Source organism: Bidens hawaiensis, unplaced genomic scaffold, assembly GCF_021521415.1.
Source record: "Bidens hawaiensis isolate Kalapana, Puna unplaced genomic scaffold, B.hawaiensis_p1.1 tig00041907_1, whole genome shotgun sequence".
NCBI classification, from domain to species: Eukaryota; Viridiplantae; Streptophyta; class Magnoliopsida; order Asterales; family Asteraceae; genus Bidens; species Bidens hawaiensis.
Genome location: NW_027505750.1, coordinates 51,495 through 77,629, shown reverse-complemented (window position 1 = coordinate 77,629; position 26,135 = coordinate 51,495). Strand labels below are relative to the sequence as shown.

The following is a 26,135-nucleotide window of genomic DNA, read 5'->3' as shown; positions in this document are numbered from 1 at the left end:
TCTCATATGATAGTAGTTCTAACCACTCAGTCTAAATATAAAATGAGCGTTACCTTTATTGATATATTTCTTAATTTACCACCAATCAAAGGAAAGTAGAATATTAAATTGTAACGATAAATGTTCTTCAGGAACTATGTTTTTTTGAGCTACACCATGAAAAAGATTTTAATAAGTTTCAAAGTGCTTCTCGACTTTGTCAAAATGACAATATAAAAATAACATGCTAACCCATTAAATGTTGTGAATATTTTGTTTCATTTTAGCATAGTTTTGCATGACATGTTTCTCATACAACGTTCTAATCACCATTGAAGAAAAAATTAATGTTGACATAAATATTTCAAATTTGATAAAAGTTAAAAGCATTTATAGATAATCTTTTCTTAAATTTTAATAGTTGAAGGAAAAATAGTCAATTTGTCAAATCCAGAACCTTTTGATTATTTCAAAAAACGCCCTTAAAAATAATTTTGAAACCCGAATCATATATAAAATTCTAACTTTCATACTTTTAACATTTTCAAGACAACACTTTGAACACGTAACAAAAAATAACAATAAATCTAGTTTCCATTCTCAAACTTTTAAAAATACTCAAAATTTTCATTTTTGACACATAACAAATTTTGACCTAAATACTTATACCAAACAATCTATTTACCAACTTCTGACCCATAAAATCAAATTTATGTTTCACAACAAACCCGAAACAATTTTCATTCAAGAAACATAATTTGTTGTTGATTTTTAGAATTCACCAAGTATTTTGAAATATAAAGTAAACTAATATGTTAATATTTATATTTATAAAAATATATAGATATTATATAAATATAGTTTAGAAGGAAAGTGAATAATAATTGATTTATTACATATATATTAGTTTTGGAGGGAAAAAATTATGAGAATTAACAAAAAAAATAACAAGTGTCTACATTTATTTTATTTTATTTCAAGGAGTCGTGGTTGTTCCCCGAAACATCATCAGAGGTGTATCTCAGCACCAGGTGAAGTCCACTTTAATTAAAAACATGTGGTTCAGAATGGGTTTCTAGAGAACCACAATGGGTTTCTTGAGTTTTCACAACGGTTTTTATTTTTACCTTACCATATATATATATACACACACTGTTATAACCTGGTTTAATAATATAGTTAGAGTTTGATTTAATAATATAGTTAGGGTTTGATGATGAAAGGGTTTTAAAAATAAATGATATATTATAACACTTGGCTAACTTGTCTACTTTTAAAATATCAATAAGTTACGTTGCAAAATATTCAAAAGGAACGTTTCAACAGTATCATCGGCAATATGCCCTTTGGCTAACTTGTCTAATTTTAAAAAAGCCTGCATCATCTTAATTACTTCAAGATTCAGTAACCCTTATAATGAAGGTGTGCAATTGTCTACTTTTAAGATTTGGGATTTTTCAGCTTTTTGATAGCTAGACATTGTTCATTCTTGTTTTGCAGGCTGGAGTCCAAATCATTCGCATGAATCAGGACACACGGTTAGACCACAGGGTTAACGACTTGCGGACTCTAGCAAATCAAGGGATTATTCGTCTCAAGTAACGCATATCAAATGTAATTAGCATTTCCTGTTTTTTTTAATACCTTGCATATGAATTTCAGTTTATCATGGGTTCTATTCATTGCTTGCTTACAAAATTACATTCATTGTTTTCTGCAGTTGTTTGCGCAGATTCTGCTGGATCTAGAATTTGTCCAGATTCACACCCCAAAGATACTTCCAGGTGCGAGTGAAGGCGGTGCTGCTGTTTTTAAACTCGACTACTTCGGAAAGCCTGCATGTCTTGCACAGTCGCCACAGTTTCACAAACAGATGACAATATCTGCTGATTGTAGGCGTGTCTTTGAGATTGCCCCTGTTTTCCGAGCCGAAAACTCCTACACACACAGGCATTTGTGTGAACCGCCGAAATGGAGATTAAGGAGCATTATTTCGAGGTATGTACATTCAGATTACTTGTATAATTAATTAATTTCAAATAAATTTCTGATGGCTGGAAGCTTCATCTCTACTGAATAGGTGATGGATGTGGTTGACCATCTTTTTGTTGAGATGTTTGATGCTTTGAACTCAAAATGCAAACGAGAGCTTGAAGCCATTGGCAGACAATATCCGTTCAAGCCTCTAAAGGTAGCTTAAATCCCCCCCTCGTTTATCTTAGTTTGTTACGTCTATGATATTAATATACTACTGTTGTTTTCTTATTAATTACGCAGTACTGGTGGAAAACCTTGCGACTCACTTTTGAAGAAGGGATCAAGATGCTAAAGGTTGGTAAAACTGTGCTAATCTTGTTAGATGTTGCAGTTTAGTTTCCTTTACTTTTTAAGGAGTGAATTTGTATTGTAATTATTCAGTATCACCGTTTTCCTAGATTTTAATCCTATAAAAAAGGATGGACAAAGTATGTTCTTGGTTTATTCAGTCGTTCTGACCCCACCCATGTTTGATCAAATTATTCCCGTGTAGGACGCTGGCGTCGAAGCAGATCCGCTCGGAGACCTTAACACAGAGTCAGAAAGAGCGTTAGGGAAGCTCGTGTTGGAGAAGTATGTGAAGATCTCTAACTTTGACTTAAACCTTTTTTTTATATAATATTAATAATAAATGTTGACTGATTGCAGGTATGACACTGACTTTTTCATACTTCACTGGTACCCTCTCGCAGCTCAGCCCTTTTACACAATGCCCTGCGCCGACAACAGTGATTATAGCTGCTCTTTTGATGTTTTCTTAAGAGGCAAGCATTGTTTTAAGTTCTAATAGCTGCCTATTTGTATATTTATTTAAAATTGAGAAATTGTCTGTTTGTATATATAATATAAACTTCATTTGTTGCGTTCAGGAGAGATCATCTCTGGAGCCCAACGGGTGCACACACGTTTGCTTCTAGAGTCTCGGGCAAAAGAATGCGGGATTGATGTCAAAACCATATCGACATATATTGATTCTTTCAGGTAGATACTATGTTCCTCATCCTGGGTTTCGGTCTTTGATTGCTATATTGACATATGTTGGGTAATGGGTCAAAACAGATTTAGATTGCTGACACACAAGCTTTTTGGCTTTTCTGCAGGTGTGGTGTACCTCTACACGGAGGGTTCGGTGCTGGGCTGGAACGTGTGGCTATGCTGTTTTGTGCGCTTGATAACATAAGGAAAACTTCACTGTTTCCTCGTGACCCATGGAGGCTTCAACTTATGGCTTCAACCATAAGTTATAAAGAAGTTTGTAAATATCTCTTATCAGTTTAAAGAAAGTATTGCTAAAAGAGTCTTAACTGAAAAACCAAGAAGTTAACTGAAGTGGATTAGTGTGTTCAATGGGTAAATGTCTTTTTTTATCTTCATCTCAACCAAACCCCATCGTTGGATCATTAATCGCCACGACCAATCTCAACCAAAAACCACGACCAATCTTCTTTTGTTGTTTTATATGGTTCCATGTGTTGGTAGAGTTTGTAAGTTACAACAAAACATAATAAGATCAAATTATCACATTACTAGTTACTAGCTAACAAAATAAATATATGCAAATTGGAATATAAAACAAGAATATTAATATTTTACTTGGAGAACATAACTACATGATTATTAATATTCTTAAACAGAAGATTAATAAAAGAATTTGAACAAAAAGATTTGAAAAGCAAATAAAGAAAAGAGTAAATGCTTTGCCACACATCAAACCGGTATTTTTTTTTATTTAAATATTATTTTAACTTTATTTTTCAACAACAAAACGTACTTTCTAACTTCTAATACAAGTGTCACATGTAAGCCAGCCTCAAATCTCCGAAAAAGATTTGATTGTCTTGAACCCATGATTCTCGGGAAGCGGTCCGTTTCCAGGCCGAACTGATATCACAACCTCCAAACCTGACACAGAAGTCGTAGAATTAATATTATGATAAGAATAATATTGATCATCCGGAAGACAGGAACAAAGTTTTAGAATAAATATATGAATGTGTTCTTTACCAGCTGCCTTTGCAGCAACCGCTTCTTGATAAACATCGGTCACAAACAAGATTTCTGATGGCTTATGAACTCCGAGTGATTCTGATATTTCGACGTAACTTTTTGTTTCTTTCTTATTTCTGCAATCAAGCAATTAAAATATTAGGGTTTGATGTTTATTATGAAATCAAGGTTGAGAAACAATAATATTATTTACCCGACTGTGGTGTCAAAAAACCCACTTAAGTAGTTTCTTAAGTCCCCGTAGTCTGTATATCCAAATAACAGCCTTTGTGCTAATCTGCTACCGCTTGAATACATGTACACCTAATGAACCACAGTCGTTTTCACAGTCAAATAGCTTGTAAATGAACCGAACAAGCAATCGAACGCGAACAGTTAAACAAAAAGGGTTTTCTTGTTCGTGCTTGCACGTTAAGAAAATGAACATGTTCGTTTACGTTCGCTCGTTAACAGTATGAACGAACATAACTGAGCTAAAAGCCTAAAACTAGTTAAAAGTAATTTGGATAACAATGTGTTGGGCCTAAAAAGTTATTAAATCTATACCAAGTTGTAAACTTGTAAGTTGTAATGAACTAAAAAATATAAATGAATATATTAGCAAACATAAACAAACGAACTTAATAAACTACCAAACACAAACGAACATAAACAAACGAACATCGACGAATTTAAATGAATGTTCACAAAACATAAATGAACAAACGAGACATCTGTTCATTTAATTAAATGAACAAAACTTTCTTTAATGTCCGTTCGTTTATTAAATAAACGAACTTCCCACCAAACGGTTCACAAATTATTCACTGAACGTTTGGCCTGTTTACACGCTGACCATCAAAGAAGATATATTACTAAAAATATGAACTAAAAATAACGGCCAAAACGTTTAGGAAAAATCCCTACTAAAGATAGAACTAACCTTTATCCCAGAAGCATGCCATTTTTCAAGAGCGCGAGGTACATCATCAAACACGATTCCTTTAAGTTCATGTTTTTCAAATCCAGTGCGCCATATGTGGCCCTAAATGATAATACTCAGCAACTTTGAATAAATCTAATTAAAAAAATTAATAATGTGTTCCACGTGTTAAAATTTGCTTACTTGCAACTGTTTTAATGAAGTAATTTTCCTATCGGTTTGATCATTCCTTCAACATTGGCAACCAAAGCAGCAATCACCGCCTGTTTTCCCGCCGCTTCAGACGGAACTGGAACCGTACCCACAACCCCATGTTTTAAATCATCTTCTACCTGCATATATATGAGATAATATTACAACCAATTATATATACAGCAACAACAATAATTAATGAAGCTTACTTGAGATCTCAACAGCTTAATATCATCTTGAGTGAAATAAGTATCATATGTTTCATCCAAATGTTTTTGAACATTGTTCCGAGCATATGGGAAAAGAACATCTGTCACAAATGATATCGGCGTTGTTGTCCCTTCAATGTCAAGAACAATACAACGCTGGAACAAAATTTGATAAATTATTAACGAATCATAATAGTTTAAACACGCTTGAATTAATTGTAGCTTTGTAAGAGCACCTACCTTTTGAGATGTGTCACCTAAAACCGATTTGGATCTTTGAATTGGACCATGACTTGGAGTTGACCAGTCAAGACCTAATTGATGAAGTTTGATTGCAGCTTCAAAGAGATAGTGGTAGCATTCAGACTGAAAGATTGACAACATATGCCTTAATTATTTATAAATATACAAACAAATGTAACAAAATATGACAAATACAAAAATGAGTAGAAAATAAAGACCTGTGTTTTGGCACTAATCCAAGAATCACCCCTTACATAAATACCATGGTTTCGTACGAGAACCGCGGTTGTTTTTGGGTACGCTTCAATCTGTTGATAATTAAGTAAAAGTTTCTTTAATCATCAACTGTTTTCAAATCTAAGCAGTTAATGCGAAAAAATATCGGTCAAGGACATATATTTGAGATATCGGTTACCGCGGTGGAATATTGGTGAGATATCGGTAATTTTAATATCATGTAAGATTCATATATATATAGCAAGTAGGAACTGATTAAGACTTAAAACACTAACATTGAACACTAATAATTGATAATTAAGACTTAAAAACACTGATATCGTGAATATCGATGATATATCGGTCAATATCGCCGATCTTATTGGTACCGATATGGAATATTGGTGGGATATCGGTAATTTTAATATCATGTAAGATTCATATATATCTATATATATATAGCAAGTAGGAACTGATTAAGACTTAAAACACTAACATTGAACACTAATAATTGATAATTAAGACTTAAAAACACTGATATCGTGAATATCGATGGTATATCGGTCAATATCGCCAATATTATTGGTACCGATATTATGACAGATAACCGATATATCACCGGCGATATCAACAGCATAGTTTCAAATTTAACCAAAATAACATTAAAATTTGTAGATAACATACTGCTGCAGCTAGAGAATCGGTCAACTCCCTTTCATGAGCAGTGTTTTCTATTATCGGAACCACAAGCTCATCATAATAACCATGCCCTTGAATTCCTTTGATCATCTCCATATGAGTGATCTGACCAAATCAAATCACATGAATTCATAATCACCATTAATATCATTAAAAACGCAACATATGAAAATTAAAGGTAATTACATTGAATTACCTTAAACTCTTTTGCCAAGGGATCAAGCATTGTCACAAGACAAGATTCCATTCCGTGGCTATGAATAACCGCACCAGCATTCCGCATATGATAAGCCTGGAAGACACAAAAGCATCTGAAAATCGAAATTTGGAAATGATTTATTACAAGTCACACGATTGAATTAGAAAGTACCTTCATGAAAAGAGGGGCACAATCTGAACATTTTGGAGCCTTGTGAGGGTACGGCTTTGGTGATGGAGTGAATAAGATATCGCCACTAGACGATAACACATACACATATCTTCTTCCACCATTCTTTCCTTTTGTACACCTATATGATATGTGTCAGTTTATAGGTAGAAATGTTTAGCAGTTAAGCCAGCTGGTTAGCTTAACAAACCAGCTCAGATGTGACAATAAAACCTATGATTACAGACCAAACCAATTATTTTGTTGTTAGGCTACGTTTAGTGGTCCAGTGGAGGGCTACAAATGTGTGTTTGGGGGGTCGGCACGTGACGCCACGCTAGCAAAGGGGCTATTTTCGTTTTAAGGGTGTAGTTCAAGCCACCCCCCCCCCCTTCCCACAAATTGAATTAAAAAAATATATATATTAACCCCAACCGGCGACAAATCTATACCCCCTCCCCCCCCCAAAAAAAAAAAACTTATCGCCGGAATATCGTCAAGGGGGGGGGGGGGTGTGGTAGCCACTTATCGCCCAAAAAACCTCCAACTTGTCGCCCACTACGCATTCCCTTACAGATCATGGTTACAGAAGTCGTTAGACGCTGCCAAGTTGGTCGACTGGCAAGTACTCGGGGGGGCACTCAAACATGGTAAATTATAAAGAAATTAATTTTCAGGAAATTACATATATGTCAAATATCATAGGTTTACTAATATTTTATAACAAAATACGTATATATCAATATAAATCAAAAGGATACATGTTCAAATACTAAAGAATTTTAAAAATTGTTATTCATTATTTAATATTAATATTATAGACATAGTAATATTTAACTCTTATCTTCCAAGGTATGTCAGTGAAAAAAAAACGAAAATATGCGAAAATAGCGAAAATCCGACTTGACCGAATTGGAGCGACTAGCTCTGAGTTTGACCGATTCCGAGCAATGTTGACCAAGTAGAAGAAACTCGCCTCGGCACCATACCGAGAATGCCTAGACCAAATTCTACAACAGTGTTAGCAATCATGGATGTTAAATTGGACTAGGTTAGGGCCATTTAAAAAGGTCGCGGCTCGCTTGAAAAAAGCTCGATCTAAACAAGCCAGCTTGGTTCAGCTCAACTCGGGTCGTTAGCTCATTAAACCCAAAATTTTATTATCTATATAATATATATAATAACAGCATACCAAAAAAATAAAAATTATACATATATTATGTCACTCGATCTTTAAAACATTATAAAAAAGAACAAAATAAAACATATAACGTTATAAATTCTCTAGTTTAAAAATTTTATATAAAATGTACGTCGAAATAATATTTTTGTCTTTTTATCTATCATAATCTGTAAAAAAAAAAAACCCTTTGCTCGAGCTCAATTGTTTTCAGCTCGATAAAGTAAACAAGCCGAGCTCAAGCCATCTCGTTTAAGTTCGACTCAATTACAGCCCTAGACTATGTTGTTCAACAATATTCACTAACGTTTTAATTCTGCTCACCAACCTGAATGACAAAACAGTTGATTTCGTACTTCATTTTGTCACTTATAGTACTACCATCATACCCCTAATTCGTTCCTTTATTAAACAAACGAACTTGGACTAAACTTAAGTTTGCACACCAAGTGTTCGACGAAATGGCTGAACAAATTAAACCCTTAATTCAATAAAATTCAACAAACCCAGATCAAATTAGAACGTACCGGACGGTGACATGATGATGAGCTGATCAGATTTGGGAACGTCGTCGTCGTGGACCTTGGCGGTGATGCTTCCGCCGGTGCCGGAGACCCAGCCTAAGGTGTAAAAGAGGCGGCATAGGTCGGTGATGAGTGATTTGGTTTGTTTGACGTGAGATCCGTCCAGGTATGCCTGAGATGTTAACGCCATCTTTGCTCCGTTAGCCGTCATCAGAGGCTGCGTGGGTTTTAGGCACGGTGGAGAGGTGTGAAATATGCTGTTTTGTGGTTATTATTAATTTATTATTATTATTATTATTATAATTATATCATAGGAGGTGTAATGATAGTTAAAATTGAGTATTTCAAAGTTCAAAGCTTAACACATGAGTTAGAAGCGTTTGTACTTTAGATACCTTATTATGTATACGTTTTTATTTTACTATTTTATAATTTTTCATTAACTTGATAAGTTATAACATTGTAACTTATAAACTTTTTCTCTTACAATATAAGCAATTCCAGACACCTTATTACTTTTTAAAAAGTTAATAAGTTATAAGTTTGCGAAAATAAGCAATCCCAAACACCCCCTTAATATACTTTATTATTTGATAGCCAAACTTATTAAGGGTACATGTAGTGGGCGATGAATCCCTCAAAATTGGGGCGATGTGTTAGGCAAACACTGCCCCCTGCCAGTAAGTGGGCAACGGGTTTTTGTCGCCTATTGTGCTTGTTGGTTTATTATTATTATTATAGTATGTGTGTGATATATGTGTGTGTATTGGGCTACAACACCACTACACCCTTAAAACAAAAATTTCTCATTTGCTGACTGGGCGTGACATGACACAAATCGCTCCATTTTGTAGCCCTTTCACTACACATAGCCTAAAAAACCATTTATTTTGTGGGATTTATTTTGTGGCGTGTGATATTTTTTTTAGAGAAAGCTTCTAAATAGACGATAACTAAAGTCTTTACATAAAACCTTTTTTTAGTGATGAATCTAGAAAAAAATTTATAAGGTATCCCAAAAATAAATAAAAAATAAAAAAATTGGAGCTAATAGTATTCTAATTTTTGTAAATAATTTACTGTTAATGGATATATCTGGTTTTTGAAAATAATTGGAAGTGAGTGCAAATGATAGTAATTTTTAAAACAGATTTACAGGTGATGTATCAATTTTGAAAGTTGTAAATTAAAAAAAAAATGTTGGGCCATGCGTGGGCACAGCCCAAGTAACTTCTGGCATACCCAATAACTACCATGGCAAGTCCATTGGATGGCTTTAGACTGCTACATATAATATACGTATTAGTTTTATAAAAATGCTAAAAAACCTTAAATAGTTATACTTTGTCGATAAAGTTGAAGGGTAATTTTGGGCTGCCCCTAAACACTACCTAAATCCGCATCTGGTTTTCTCTAAGACGTATAAATATGGACCTTAAGCAACTAGGATCATAAGAAGCATTCGAGTCCCACTTAAGTCAAGTTTCAAACTTAAACCCATAAGATCACGAGTCTTAACAATCACCTAATGTCACTGAATCGGATGCCAATTACGCATAAGAAATAACTTTCAAACTATGGTTTTCATAACCCTAATATCATTAAAATGGTGCATGAGGTTTAGTCAAATTTTGGCAATTTTAATTAAAAGGTTTTTCTTTTTCTAGCTAAATCCTCATTATAACATAAGATAAAAATCTGTTTGTCGGTGCCACATAAAAAGAAAACTGTCTTTGTAAAAGCATTTTGTAATTTGTCTTTTGCTTATGGCGGATGTAAATATTCGCTTTTTTTTATTTCTTGCGTTTGAGCTATGATGAATTTTAGTTCTTGTACTGTAACAAATGTAATCAATGCATTTCGACTCGTGTAAACTTGTTACCGCAATATCTGGGTTTCACTGACCGAATAAATGCCATTTTAAATATGTTATTTTTATATTTTTATTTTTTGGTATTATAAGTGATACTTGAGTTTTAGTGCCTTAATAGTGTTTACATGCAATTGGACCTCTTTTGTTCTTCTGGCATCAGCTTAAGGTAATGTTTCAGTTAGGTTTTTGTTTGATAGATATTCTTTTCTGGTCAAATGGCTTTTTGATTTGGGATTATTCATCAAGCAAAAACATGTTTCCTTTTGATTATCACAAAACACTAAATGCCTTTTATTAATGCAATACAAGTGAACTCTTTTGGATAAAGTTATATTTCATTCTCTGTTTATTAATACTTTTGAGCTTCAATAGATACAGTACCAATGTGACTGCACTTGCACCATTTTGAAACAATTATAGCATTTTGCTGCATCATAGGTTCATTTAGGAATTTATAATACTGAAATCAATTAATCATTGAAAGTAACAAAGTTTCATAAGCTTCCATAAACGACAGAAAATTATCTAGGACTCCCTTTTGTTGTTAGGGTCCATGGCCATTACACTTTAGTTACTAATTCGAGGTTTTTTTTCTTTTTTTTTTTTGGACAGATTCATAGCATAATGGTTGCCGCAATGACATTCAATTAGTCCTATCGAGTAAAACAAAATTGTTTGGATCTGTATGTTCGGGGGGCAATTTGGTTGTCGATATGAAAGGAACATCACTATATTACAATTCGGTTGCAGCCATGATACCGACCTGAGCCCCCCCGTTGACAATTTTATGTGCCTCTCTTTTCGCTGTAGTCTCTGTGCGTTTAGTTTTCTTTATTACATTACGAGATTCGTATGTGGTTGTGATGATGATCCGCAATTTGGTGTGGCGGCTTATGTTTCAACCATGGTGTCGACCTTAGCCTATTGTGATTACACCTTTTAAGATTCGTTTTATGGCTGTGATGATACTTCAGTTTTGCCATAGCAACATACATCGCAATGATGCCTCGCGTTGACAATTATATTTTAAGATGATTACGGGCCAGCAGCAACGTGTTTGGGTCCAAATACTATGGTGTTTTTTTTCTTTTCACGATTTCACCCGCCACAACGTGCGGGGTCGAAATTCTAGTTTGCTATAAATATAATCCACATTTGAAACCTTCGTGCTGTCCAAAAGCTATTACATTAATTATCTATACTATATATAACGAGGGAGAGATGGGAAAATTAAGACGTTTGCTTTTAAGTAAATTACAAAATTTAATACATAACTTACAATACAACAATATTTACAACTATGATCCTTAATCTTTTACCTGTATACTTTTTTTATTTTCACTTTTAATCCAACTTCCACCACAAAATTCAAACGGTCATAACTTTTTTATACATTAATATTTTTTATAAAACACTGCACCATAAATTCAAATCACTAAACATAGTTACAATTTTGCCCCCTTAAATTTAATTATCTTTTGTAAATTTAAACAATATTTACAACTATGATCGTTAATCTTTTACCTATATACTCTTTTTATTTTCACTTTTAATCCAACTTCCACCACAAAATTTGAACGGTCATAACTTTTTTATACATTAATATTTTTTATAGAACATTGCACCATAAAAATGAGCGCTTTATTATCTTTAATTTGAGTATCATATTGCTATAGTTTTTTCAGTTAAAAAAAACTACATTTTACGTATGAGTATGTTTGCGGTCTGGTTTAATCATTTTTAAATTAAACCGTGAGTCAAACCGTGCCGTCAAAAACTGAAACCACCCAGTTGAAAATTGAAATCGGCTGGCCAAAGGTTAAAGAAAAAAAAATCACTCGTGAAATCAAACCAATGACCGTTTTGAATGGTTTCACGGTTTCAAATTGAACAATGAACACACATAAACTTGTAATGTGATTACCAAAGTCCGCGTTTCCCGCTGCATCGCGCGGGCTCCCGTCTAGTTTATATAAATATATAAATACTATAAAAAGTTCGTAGTAGTATTATTTTCAGGGGCGAACCTAGCATATAGCCAGGGGTAGCCTCCGCTACCTCTCAACTTTTCATCGGTAGTACAAATTTTTTATGTTTTTGTCGGTTTTCGTATTTCACTACCTCTGAAAAAATATAACGTTACCCCTGTTTGTTTAAAGCCCAACCAAATTAAAAGCCGAAACTAATTAAAACCCAACCAAATTTAAGCACAAACTAAATAAAACCATTTATTTGTTTTTCCTTTATGCTTAAACTTGTTTTAGGTCATACATCAACATTCAATAAGCAAAGTTTCATTCAGTCGTGGCTTCCACCCCACACCGCCCCAACCCCCTGCATGCTGCAACCGAGTAACCAACGCTCGCTGCTCCTTCAGTCCATCACTCCCTTGTCAACGATTTGAATTCTACTTGTTTAATTTAGGTATTCTTTCACTTAAAATTGTAATGGTTTATTTGTTTTTGTTAATTTGGAATTTTTTATAGGCAATTAAACGATTTTTTTAACAGTGAACTTCTTTTAATTTTTGTTGTCTTTAGGATTTGAACCCAAGACCTCCCTCCAAACCCAAATGTTTTAAAGGCTTTGCCTTTGGCAGAGCACCACCCCATTGGTAGCAATTAAATGATTGATTATGGTTTGTTGGATTCGGATAATATTTGGAAATTGTAATTGATTAAAGATTTAGGGTTTATGTGTAAATTGAAATTGATTATAGATTTATAGTTTAAATTTTATCCCTTCTAAAATTAGTAAACTTGGAATATGAAACAACAAAGTCTTATTATCAATCCTTTTAAACAAAAATTTAAAAGAAAATGATGATATCGGTCCAAAGGCAAGTTAAAAAAAAACTATTGTACGAAATATCATAAAAAATTCAGTTATTTTACGAAATATGGTAAAAAAATTTCGTTTTCACTGTATAAAATACGGTAAAAAAAATTTTTAAACGTTACCCTTGAATTATGGTCTAGATCCGCCACTAATTATTATATTATCATAAAAGTTAAAAGACAAAAGCATTCCTAATGGTATGTTTTTATTTTATTTTACGTTTTCAGCGTTCAAAAAGTTTTTTTTTTATTTTATTAAACATTTTTAAAGGATCCTCGTGTGCGGATTAATATAATATAACGATATTTTTAAATATAATAATACTTAAGGAATTTGTTGGATTATTATTATGTGTAATAAGTAGGAAATATAGAAGAAATGAAAACTTGGTAACATGCATCTATTAGAGCATTCTTATCCCACTTCCTATCTTCAAACCAAAAATTATACTAAAACTCACTTTATTTTCTCTCTCCATTTCAATTAAATAATACTTTTTATACATTTTATCATTACATTTTCTCTTTCCTTCAGTGACCACCACTTTCAAAATATATTAAAAAATTATAGGAGATGAACAGTAACTTTTCAAATATAAAGAAAAATAACTATTTTTTTTAAAATATAAAAACTCTTCACTCACAACACCCTAAATCACTTTTTAAATTATAAAAACACCCCTCACATAATATGAGGGGTTGGATGAGAATGCTCTTAACAATAGAAATTGCGGGTAAAAACCCAAAATTATTTTATAATATCATGATTCGTGAAGAACCCAATGTTTTATTAACACAACAAATTACAAGTACGAAAATACAATAAATTTCGTGAAAAAATACATCTCAAACAAACAAACAAACATCTAAAACATAATCACCTTTATTTAGTAAACAAATTAATAAACCCATCCTAGCCCAAATATTATCATGGCAACCGGCACGGTCAAGATTATGCCGACTGCGGATCTAGCTGATGCTGACCCTTCTCCCTCCCCGCTCCCGGTAGTATTCGACGGATTACCGGTGGGAGAAGATGCCGATTCATTTGGTGAATCCGCTGGATTACCTGTGGGAGAGGATGAGACGCCTCCACCGGGTGCCTCAGCACCACCTGGAGAAGAGGCACCTTCACCACCCGGTGAAGCTGCTGGGCTACCATTCGGAGAAAAAGCGCCACCACCTGGTGCACCAGTTGGACTACCACTAGGGGATGAGGCGCCTCCGCCTCCTCCTTCACTTGGTGAAGCTGCTGGACTACCACTTGGAGATGTGGCGCCCCCACCTCCTCCGCCTGGTGAACCTGGACTACCACTGGGAGATGAGGCGCCTCTACCCCCTCCTCCACCTGGAGAACCTGGACTACCAGTGGGAGGAGATGAGATGCCTCCACCTGGTGAACCTGGACTACCAGTTGGAGGAGATGTGACGCCTCCACCCCTTCCTCCTCCACCAGGTGAACCTGGACTTCCTGGAGTACCGGGTGAACCTGGACTGCTGGTGGGAGGAGATGAGGCGCCTCCACCCGGTGAACCAGGACTACCCGGTGTACCGGGTGAACCTGGACTACCGGGAGTACCTGGTGTACCGGTGGGAGGAGATGAGGCGCCTCCACCCGGTGAACCTGGACTACCCGGTGAACCTGGACTACCTGGTGTACCTGGTGAACCTGGTGTACCTGGTGAACCTGGACTACCGGGTGAACCCGGACTCCCTTTCGGCGTTATAACCACCACCGTCAACTTCTGCCCCTGATCACAATTCGACTTATTCCCGCTAATAAAATAAAACGGCCCCGGGCGGTTCAAATTATAAACTGAATCGCCACCTGTAAGCGTCGCAATAGGACTTTTCGTGTTACAACTATCATAATCTTCTTTCTTGACCACCAACACCGAATCCTTGGCACCATCATACTTAAAATCTGCAAACCAAAACCAAATTTCATCACCAACCCATATAATAATAATAATAATAATAATAATAATAATAATAATAAAACTTACGTAAATTATCATTAACAATAAACCTCAATCTGCTTGACCACTGACTATAACTCTCACTCGGGTGCAAAACCCACCCATCTTTCCCACCAACATTCAAATCGCTAGCGTCACAAATGCATAAAACCGTCGCTAAAGCAAGTAACAACATGCTGCCTAAAGAAGCCATTGAAAGTGGTGGTTGAAGAATGCAGTTACACAAGAAGATAAATGGGAGATTGCATGTGGGTGTTGGCCACGTGGCAAGTGTACAGGAAACTAACGGTTGGATACGGATTTCAAACGGATAATAATTGATTGTGTAACCCAATCATGAAGGGTAGTATTGTAATTTTACATGGGTGTGGGGTCAGTGACTAGCACTATAGTACTATACTCGTGAGGGGGGTCACTTTTCCTTTTTGTGTGCCGACAGGAAAATTTAGCGACAAAACTATTTTTGAATAATGAATAGATGATAAAAGTGTGGGCATTTAAAACTCAATTATTATCTTTTTAGCGACGAATTAACTCTTGTTGAAATAACTAGGGGTGTTGGTAAAATTGAATAAAAACCGAACAGCAACAAAAACTTAACGATTCGGTCTTATGTTTTTGTTGCATGTAATAAAAACCGAAAAGGTTTAAACGAATTGAACTGAATTTATAACTTTTTATTATTTTTACTTTAAGTAATTTATAAAAAATTAGTAAATATGTAAAGCGTGTATTTAAGATGAAATATATAATTATGAATTAGTTATAATTTAAGAAAATGATTTAGATTCGAATTAATTTTTGACCAATTTTTTTCAGCCTAAAACTTTCAAACTCAAATGGTAAAACCAAACCGAAACTAAACGGTTGTCGAAAACAGAAGATTCAACCGAACCGTGCACTTCCTATATTGAATTATGAATAGATGATAAAAGTGAAACTATTTAAACCTCTTCTTATAGTATTATTTAAACCTCGGTTATAATAGCAATTGTTGTAGTTTCTTTGAGACTGAAAATAACATTTTATTACACATGTAGATCATTTGTTCATGAATTGATTTGAGTAAATAATAAAATATTATTAACTTGGTGACAGTTGTCTCTCTCTCAAAAAATCATAACACTTATCAACCTCTCCTTATCTAAACGAGTTAATTTGAGCTTACTAAATTGAATGACCGAAAAGGCTCAAATTGATGTTGATAGTGTACCTAGTCTAGTGGCCAATGGCCATTCAATTTGGTTAGGCTAAGGGGTGTGGGGGGCTCTAATGGGGGCTCTAGTGGGGGCTCCAGCCAATAATATTATGACGTGTGGCAGAGAGAGAAACTGGATAAGGGGGGTGTTGGAGCCCCTGGCCGTGGTGTGGAGGGGCTCCAGCAGGGGCTCCAGCGAATTTTTTTTTTATTTTTTTATATGTATATTCAAACAACGCATTATTAAAAAAACCTATAAATTATTAAAAAAACACACATTTTTTTTAAAATTCAAATTACAAAAAAAAACATACTAAAATTAAACAAACAATAATACTTAATAATAACACTAATCTAATACAAGATCATCAGGTCGTCTCGCCCACAAATGTTCAACCAACTCATGTCGAAGATCCCCGTGTATCTCACGGCTCTTGATATTTGCTATGTTATGAAGTCTTTGTTGATCACTGATTGTGGACGGTTGTGGCGGAATGTCACCTTGGTAGTTTTGGCAGATAGCTTTGCCCTCGTCTTCTAACGTCATGTTGTGTAGGATCAGACACGTGTAGACGACGTCCGTTATCCTCTCCCGAGTCCAATACGTATCGGGTTCGCCAGAATTTTTAAAAATCAGCAAATCATCCTCTTCGGAGGAGTCGGAATCAGACGAGTACGACGACATTATTTTTTAAAAAAAAGTTGGGAAGATGGGTTGATTTTGGGTTTTATTTTGAAGTTGTGGTGATTGATATGGGTGAAATGGGGTATTTTATAGATGAAATGGGGTATTAGTTAGGTAAAAAATATTTTTTTTTTAATTTAACCGTGTCCCAACGGCTATTTCTCCATTCCCAACGTCCATTTCCTCTCTCTTCTCCCGCGACCAGGCTCACGCCTGCCTGGATTTCCGCGCTCGCGCCCCGGTGGTGTGGGGTTAGCGCCCCGAGGCGCGAGCGGAGGGGCTCTAGCGCCCCGGTTAGCGCCCCACACCCCTCAGCCTTAGTGGTGCAAGAGATGAATACGTGGAGAATGTGTATTATTTGGCTATAATGGGCATTGGATGCTTTAGACTTTAAGTTTAAAGTCAAAAGCTTGTAAAGTAGATGTCTAGATGGAATATGTTTTATTTGGTGTGTAATAAATGATGTACATAAGTAAATAACAATAGTTTGGAATATAAGGATTGGTAAATTGGTTTGTTACATTGGGCCTTATGCTAACTAATATAATGAAAGATTGACATACAGTGATACAGATTGGTTTTTAGGTTGGTTTGGGCCAGTGTATGGTAAAAGCCCTAGTCAAAAGTTTTGATTAATTTGGGTGAGGCCCAAAGTAATTTGAAAATTACCTAATTACTGATTTACCCCTATTGCTTGTTTAACCACAGCAACGGGTTGCAAAGATGACCGTGACTAGGGGTGCAAACGAGCCGAGCCGAGCCCGAGCTCAACTAGGCTCGAGCTCGGCTCGTTTCGAGCTCTATTTTCAAAGCTCGAGCTCGTGAGTTGATTCTCAAGCTCGAGCTTGGCTCGGGCTCGGCTCGTTTATTATTTATCAATTATTTTTTATACAATTTTATAATTATTTTTATATTTTTTTTCTATTATAATTTTATGTATAAAAAATATATATTATTTAGTTATTTTTATTTATTTTTTATAACATTATATATATTAATTAATTATTATTGAATATATTTTTTAAAAATTATATAAATGACAGGCTCGTTTAGGCTCGCGAGCCGGCTCGAGCTCGATAAGTGAAGCTCGGGCTCAGGCTCGATTATTAAACGAGCTTACTTTTAGGCTCGAGCTTGGGCGCAGGCTCGATCAAGCTCGGCTCGATCGAGCTTTTTAACGAGCCGATCTCGAGTAGCTCGCGAGCAGCTCGGCTCGTTTGCACCCCTAACCGTGACCGAAGAGTAGATCCAATTAATTAAGTTAGTCAAAACGATTGTAAATTTCGCCGTATGTTCATTAAACTATTTATAATGATGGTCGAAAATCTGGTGGCACACTTTGCATACAATCCATTTTGTTTCACTTTTATTATATACAGAATTATGTTAGAGCATTCTCATTCCATCTCCTATCTCCAAACAAAAAATTACACTAAAACTTACTTTATTTTCTCTCTCCATTTCAATTAAATAATACTTTTTATACCTTTTATCATTACCTTTTCTCTTTCCTTCACTCACAACCACTTTCAAAATATATTAAAAAATTATAGGGGATGAACAGTAACTTTTCAAATATACAGAAAAATCACTACTTTTCTAAAATATAAAAACTCTTCACTCACAACACCTTGAATCACTTTCTAAATTATAAAAACACCCCTCACATAATATGAGGGGTTGGATGAGAATGCTCTTATACAACATAAAATTCTTGCTTTGAGAAGGGGGGAAGGCAACCATTCTTGGTACAATAATCCGGGTAGGATTAATGTTTAAACTCAATTATCCAATTCATTTTTATATAAATAAAAAATTGTACAACCAAATGACAACCACCTAATAAGCCCATTTAAATTTTAATTGTTTAAACAATTTAAATTTTAATAATTCTCCCGTTCTGCAACATAATAAATAGTACACATATTTATAAAAATAAAAAAAAGCAGTTTATTCCATAAAAATGTACATATGATGAAATATGAATATCTCAATATGATGTAAAACTTCAACGAATAAATATCCTTATGAACAGAAATAAATTTGTAATTAGTAATATGTTTACTTATTAATAACATAATTTTATCATATTATATAGTATCAAGATATTTGCATGTGTTTATGGACAGGAACACAAAACATATTATCATCGTCCACTTGGCCCCCAAATCAGTTTGCTCACTTTGGTCGCCGACGCCGACAAGACATATGTTACTACCTCCTCGTGACTTATCTGCCACGTTCCCGCCAAGAATATGGGGCCCACAAACAAGACGTACCAAGCCCGTTATCTCTGTACACTTTGCTCATCAAACCAACACACATAAATATTAATATTATTACCTGTATAGCCTTCAACCTCTCATTTATTGTATATATCGTACAAGTGTACAACAAAAAATAAATGAGAGAAAAAAAAAATCAAAAAAATCTCATCACTTTGAAACACGCAAGGTTAATGTATTAAATGTTGATTATGTGAAGTCTCATATTGGTCTTTTTTATGTCCATGTGACATTGTGACCGCAAAGTATATACAAATGAAAGAAGATATTGTTAAACTTAGAGCAAGTGAATCAAAAACACGAATACGAGATTTATAGAACTCTTATCGACTCTTTTATTAAGAAAACGACAAACGAGAAAAACTTAATAATAACTAACACATTGAACCTATGGAATATATACACCCACGGTTCCTAATCATAACCCCGATTGAACCTATGGAATCCTAACCCTGTTTATAAAAAAAATGAGTGAATTCGGCCAATTTTCTCATCCCCGCAGTCAAGAATGATCCATAAAAAGCATCTATGTAACTTCGATTATATGACCAATCATATATAGCATTTTTCATTTTGTCAGAAAAAAATTCTCTTAGGACCCATTTTAACAAATGAGTTAATTAAGTCCAAATTTTGAAAAGATGAATAAACAGGTTTATATAAAAAGAATGCTATAAATATTCTAAAAGAGGCCAAATACAGTTACGATTAAAGATATGACTAACTTGTTTATAATAATAAACTAATTATTATATTAAACATTCTCCAAGATTCTAAGAGCCTTCAATCTGAGTTGGTGTTTGACACGTTTAACAGCTGATACTACTACAAAATAGACTTTCATCAATGCAAAATCTACAAATAAAACTCTATGTCGACGAATAAACAAAAAATATTGAAATTCATCGATGATGGTACTTGCAAACGTATCTTCAGCGACGTCTTACTAAACATAAAACCAGTACTTTTTAGCTTTAGCTAGTAATTAACAAATAATCACCTACGCATAATTGCTTAAAAGATTCTGTTCCACGACTTTATGTTATTGTCATGGTAAGGGTGAATAGGCCATGAACCTTCGTATAATGATTCGTTGCAAGAGTTGAAGATTGTCGAAGCACGAGATGAATCTGACCTGATCCATGACGATGTTTCCACGGATTTCAAGATGAACGAACCACGTCTTGATCTTCTTCTCCGGCTGGTTGGGATCTGCAATGACTTTTTGGGGTGTGGAGGTGACCGCTAAGAAATCTCCAGAATCTCTTGTTCACAGACACAAAAATATGGTGGTGGCTCTTATTGAGAATGACCAACCCCTAATAAGGAGGTGGAGACCTCCTTATATAGGGAGCCTCATGGCCACCATCATGGTACCCTAATGGGCCTAGCCCAGTTAGGGTTACCTCCACAAAACCCCCTCAGCCCAATAACATTGTATTAGTCCATATAATAAAATAAGCCAAACATAATAAATTTAGGGTCGTAAAACCGGGTTTAGTACCATACCCCTACAAGCCCCCCCAAGTCCAGCGTTGCTCCTGGGCGCGCAAGCGTTTAGGTGGAGCGCTGGACTTTATGAGGTGTGTTAAGGCGTGAGGCGGTTTTTTCCCTTTTCTTCGGCCTTATCTTTATTGTCTTTGAGTTTTGGGAGGTTTTCTTCATGATGGTGACGTCTTGTGGTTTTTATGATAATGATGGTGCACTAGCATGAATAAGATATAGCACGCCGAATAATAAAAGCCTGCGCGCGAGGCGACTTACGAGCTATGAGAATAATAAAGCTTGCGCGCGAGGCGACTTATGAGCTATGAGAATAATAAAAGCTTGCGCGCGAGGCGACTTACGAGCTATAAGAATAATAAAGCTTGCGCGCGTGAGGCGACTTACGAGCTGTAAAAATAATGAAGCCTGCGCGCGAGGCGACTTATGGATCTATGAGAATAATGAAGCCTGCGCACGTGGCGTCTTACGAGCTATAAGAATAATAAAAGCTTGCACGCGAGGCGTCTTACGAGCTATAAGAATAATAAAAGCTTGCGCGCGAGGCGTCTTACGAGCTATATGAATAATAAAGCTTGCGTGCGTGAGGCGACTTACGAGCTGTAAAAGTAATGAAGCCTGCGCGCGAGGCGACTTACGGATCTATGAGAATAATGAAGCCTGCGCGCGTGGCGTCTTACGAGCTATAAGAATAATAAAAGCTTGCGCACGAGGTGTCTTACTAGCTATAAGAATAATAAAAGCTTGCGCGCGAGGCGTCTTACGAGCTATATGAATAATAAAGCTTGCGCGCGTGAGGCGACTTACGAGCTGTAAAAATAATGAAGCCTGCGCGCGAGGCGACTTACGGATCTATGAGAATAATGAAGCCTGCGCGCGTGGCGTCTTACGAGCTATAAGAATAATAAAAGCTTGCGCGCGAGGCGTCTTACGAGCTATAAGAATAATAAAAGCTTGCGCGCGAGACGACTTACGAGCTATAAAATGATGATAATGACTGGCCCACAAGGGCCTCCTCCGCGCAGGATGAATATCCCGGCCTATTTTCAAAATAATAATGGAGGCACAAATGGCCAGATAATAATAATGATGTCATAGGTGTTTGTGCGGCTCGTAGCCGAACCTGCAAAAACATGTCAACTAAAAGTGGATGTATTGCATGGTTCCCATCCTCGGGCAAATTATGAGGTGTGCCCAACCTTTAAGCTTGGCGCGTGGCCTATGGGTTTATGAGGATTCCCAATCTTTAAGTTTGGCGCGTAGCCATATGGGATATTATGAGGATTCCCAACCTTTAAGTATGGCGCGTAGCCATATGGGATATTATGAGGATTCCCAACCTTTAAGTATGGCGCGTAGCCATATGGGATATTATGAGGATTCCCAACCTTTAAGTATGGCGCGTAACCATATGGGATATTATGAGGATTCCCAACCTTTAAGTATGGCGCGTAGCCATATGAGTACAATCATGGTTGTTCTTATCCTGATTTGGATTAGATTGTTCATTTGTTATGTCGCTTACGCGCGGCCTGCGCAATGTCTCCTTTATTCTCACGTGCAGATGTGGTGCGTGAGCGTGCATGATGCGTGAGCATCCAATATGCATGAGCGTACGTGAAGCCCAATAACATATGTGATGCGTGAGCATATGAGATGCGTGAGCATGTGATATGCGTGAGCATACGTGATGCGTGAGCATATGTGGTATGCGTGAGCATACGTGATACGCGTGAGCATGCGTGATGCGTGAGCATGTGATATGCGCCACGAGCATAGGTTTTGGCTGTCTTCATGAGCATGTGATATGCGTGAGCTGTGGCGTAGAGTAATCGCCGGGAGCGCGCATGCGACCCGCTGTGGCGTAGAGTGATCGCCGGGAGCGCGCATGTGACCCGCTGTGACGTAGAGTGATCGTCGGGAGCGCGCATGCAATTCGCTGTGGCGTAGAGTGATCGTCGGGGGCGCGCATGCGACCCGCTGTGGCGTAGAGTGATCGCCGGGGGCGCGCATGCGACCCGCTGTGGCGTAGAGTGATCGCCGGGGGCGCGCATGCGACCCGCTGTGGCGTAGAGTGATCGCCGGTGGCGCGCATGCGACCCGCTGTGGCGTAGAGTGATCGCCGGGGGCGCGCATGCGACCCGCTGTGGCGTAGAGTGATCGCCGGTGGCGCGCATGCGACCCGCTGTGGCGTAGAGTGATCGCCGGGGGCGCGCATGCGACCCGCTGTGGCGTAGAGTGATCGCCGGGGGCGCGCATGCGACCCGCTGTGGCGTAGAGTGATCGCCGGGGGCGCGCATGCGACCCGCTGTGGCGTAGAGTGATCGCCGGGGGCGCGCATGCGACCCGCTGTGGCGTAGAGTGATCGCCGGGAGCGCGCATGCGGCCCGCTGTGGCGTGTAGTGATCGCCGGGAGCGCGCATGCGACCCGCTGTGGCGTAGAGTGATCGCCGGGAGCGCGCATACGGAATCCGAAGTTGATCCACAGGGAGCGATTTTGATCCGCGGTGGTGCGCACGATCTAGAGATTTTGAATATCCACATCAGGTAGGTTTTATGTAAAACCAACAGATCTAATAGGATTTATATATCTATGAATATGAAGTGTGACTGTTGCTCAAACGAACCCATATCTGAAAAAATCATAACTAGATTTGGTATATTTCACTTAGAAAAAACACAGATCTAAGGGTTTTCCCCAAAAGTTCGGTGGTATTTCTTCCTGTGTATTTTCAGATCTGGAAGTATTTTTTAGATCTACGGATTTTTGGATTTCCATAGAACATATCTGAAAGAAGAAACCGTAGACCCGAGATATTGATGAACAGATCGGAGGGCCGAGACGAGAAGCGAAGCGTGGTTCATTGCCGTCCCACGGATGGCGCCAATGTCGAAGCACGAGATGAATCTGACCTGATCCATGACGATGTTTCCACGGATTTCAAGATGAACGAACCACGTCTTGATCTTCTTCTCCGGCTGGTTGGGATCTGCAATGACTTTTTGGGGGTGTGGAGGTGACCGCTAAGAAATCTCCAGGATCTCTTGTTCACAGACACAAAAATATGGTGGTGGCTCTTATTGAGAATGACCAACCCCTAATAAGGAGGTGGAGACCTCCTTATATAGGGAGCCTCATGGCCACCATCATGGTACCCTAATGGGCCTAGCCCAGTTAGGGTTACCTCCACAAAACCCCCTCAGCCCAATAACATTGTATTAGTCCATATATTAAAATAAGCCAAACATAATAAATTTAGGGTCGTAAAACCGGGTTTAGTACCATACCCCTACAAAGATAAAATTTTCTTTTAAATTTTAATAGTATTTGTCGATATTTACATTGTGAGCCTTTTACATTCTTCATTCAATCATGCTCATGTTTATGTATGTTGATATATAATAATCTTTGTTGAAATCGATGATTTTACAACTAAAATATGTCAAATAAGTTAGTTAAAAAGTTTGTCTAACAACAACAACAACAACACAACCAACAAAATGAGAGTTATGGTTCTCCAAAAAAGAGAGAAAATAATTTAGTTACCAGCATGCTAGCTTAGAATAACTTAGTTGTTATGTGAAGCTTAAATTATTTAACCATTGTGATAACGGTGAATAGTTTTTGAGCTTGGTACGCGCTTGCTTGATTTTCTAATTTTCTCAACCATCCACTTCTTTGATTTTCTACACGTAGCCGTCACACTTGTCTTTTGTTCGATCACTATCCCACCACAAGATCTTCTGCCTTTTTTTTTTTTTTTTTTTTCAAATTGCCGTCCAACCTTTTCTTTTTATTGTCCTCTTTAAGTTGCTGTCTTTAGAACCTCGCACTGCTTCTTTTCTAAATGGGCTATAAAATCCAATAATTAAAGGATTCAATGAATAGTTGAGCCCATACATTCATTAATCATTTTAGCATAATCAAAATGACTATTAAGTATTGACCCAACCAACATCTTAATTTATTTCCGGTTATGAAAGAATTCAACTCTTTTTCTTTTTATTTATTTGCCCTTTTCATTTATCTTGTATCGTCCTAGTTATTTAGATTTAACTTAATTAAAATAAAAAATAAAAATGTATACAATTAGCATTAGACTTGATCGTATACTAATTGTTTCAACTCGTTTTCACTTGAAGCCTAGAAAATTCACACGTAAACTTATAAAATACACGCTTGATATATATGTGCATTTATAAAATCATCATGCATGTATTATCAACATAATAACACATTAGCCTCCTGAGTCTTATAGCGGTGACTTAAGTATGTATCATCAAATATAAGTGATTAACATAATAAGCATCAAACCTAAAATAGATAAGTTTAATCTCATACAAATTATCAACACATAAGGCATAGACCAATGAGTTGGTAGAAGTATCATCAAACACAATTCATTAACATCTACATGATTTGTTTTAACCTAAAAATGACTTATTTTAGCATAATATAAATCATTAATACATAACAATGCCTATAATGGTAACTAAAGCTAATATACTACAAATACAGCAATAACACAAAAAATCACCGTGACATTGTCTTGTTACGTCTTAGTAGTGTGACAAACAATACATGATGATGCTATACAATTTGATCATGTATGGTCAATGTAAGACTTTATAGCGGTATTTATATGTTGTTTGTAGCTTCATAAGTATATTTAATAGCGTATTGATATTAGCCTTGCTTGTGGTGCGCACATATGATGTATATATGTGTGAACTCTCGGGTGGGCAAAAGTGAAATTGCACTAATTTTGACGTTATTTTACTAATCTCGTGAAAATAACGTTAAAAGTGACGGACGGTTAATCAGGCATCATGTAGTGGCGTTGATAGCCGAAAGACAAGGGTACATGCACCGATCAGCCGGTGTCCCGATGATTGAGTGCTATGTGCCTTATGTCCAAGGCTTGATGCAAAACTACTATCGAGCCGGGGGTCTCACCGAAAGCAGCCTCTCTATCCTTATAGGGTAGAGGTAAGACTGTCTACATCTTACCCTCCTCATACCCTACCATAGCTTTGCTACTGGTGGGATATACTGAGTACGATGATGATGATGATGATGATGAATAGCGTATTGATATGGATGCTCATGTATAAAAGAATTAAAATGGTTGTAAACTTAAAATTAATAATTGACAATGGTCTATCAGTTGAACATGCATGCGTTCGTGGTAATGAAAGA

General features: G+C 36.5%; 1 protein-coding gene and 2 pseudogenes across 2 annotated transcripts; 1 reads left to right on the top strand and 2 right to left on the bottom strand.

Annotated features, from left to right (window-relative positions):
- The first annotated feature begins 1,395 nt into the window (after positions 1-1,395).
- Positions 1,396-3,294, top strand: LOC143615130 (aspartate--tRNA ligase 2, cytoplasmic-like; annotated as a pseudogene).
- Positions 3,295-3,813: 519 nt separating this feature from the next.
- On the bottom strand, positions 3,814-8,831 carry LOC143615119 (putative bifunctional methylthioribulose-1-phosphate dehydratase/enolase-phosphatase E1 1; annotated as a pseudogene). The gene is made up of 12 exons (XR_013150409.1): positions 8,579-8,831; positions 6,875-7,013; positions 6,701-6,796; positions 6,490-6,609; positions 5,808-5,897; positions 5,587-5,712; positions 5,347-5,502; positions 5,129-5,277; positions 4,946-5,047; positions 4,217-4,326; positions 4,021-4,139; positions 3,814-3,918 (listed from the first exon to the last, which is right to left on the bottom strand). The product of XR_013150409.1 is annotated as a putative bifunctional methylthioribulose-1-phosphate dehydratase/enolase-phosphatase E1 1 (transcript).
- Positions 8,832-14,171: 5,340 nt separating this feature from the next.
- LOC143615129 (uncharacterized) lies at positions 14,172-15,457 on the bottom strand. The gene is made up of 2 exons (XM_077088349.1): positions 15,292-15,457; positions 14,172-15,209 (listed from the first exon to the last, which is right to left on the bottom strand). Exons 1-2 carry the CDS (start codon positions 15,455-15,457, stop codon positions 14,185-14,187), a joined length of 1,191 nt encoding a protein of 396 aa, XP_076944464.1. The 3' UTR covers positions 14,172-14,184.
- Between the last annotated feature and the right edge of the window lie 10,678 nt (positions 15,458-26,135).

Coding starts and splice junctions, on each gene's coding strand:
- LOC143615129 (XM_077088349.1), bottom strand. CDS start 15,457: ATGGCTTCTTTAGGCAGCATGTTGTTACTTGCTTTAGCGACGGTTTTA. Junction 15,210..15,291: donor TATTGTTAATGATAATTTAC/GTAAGTTTTATT, acceptor TTTGGTTTGCAG/ATTTTAAGTATGATGGTGCC.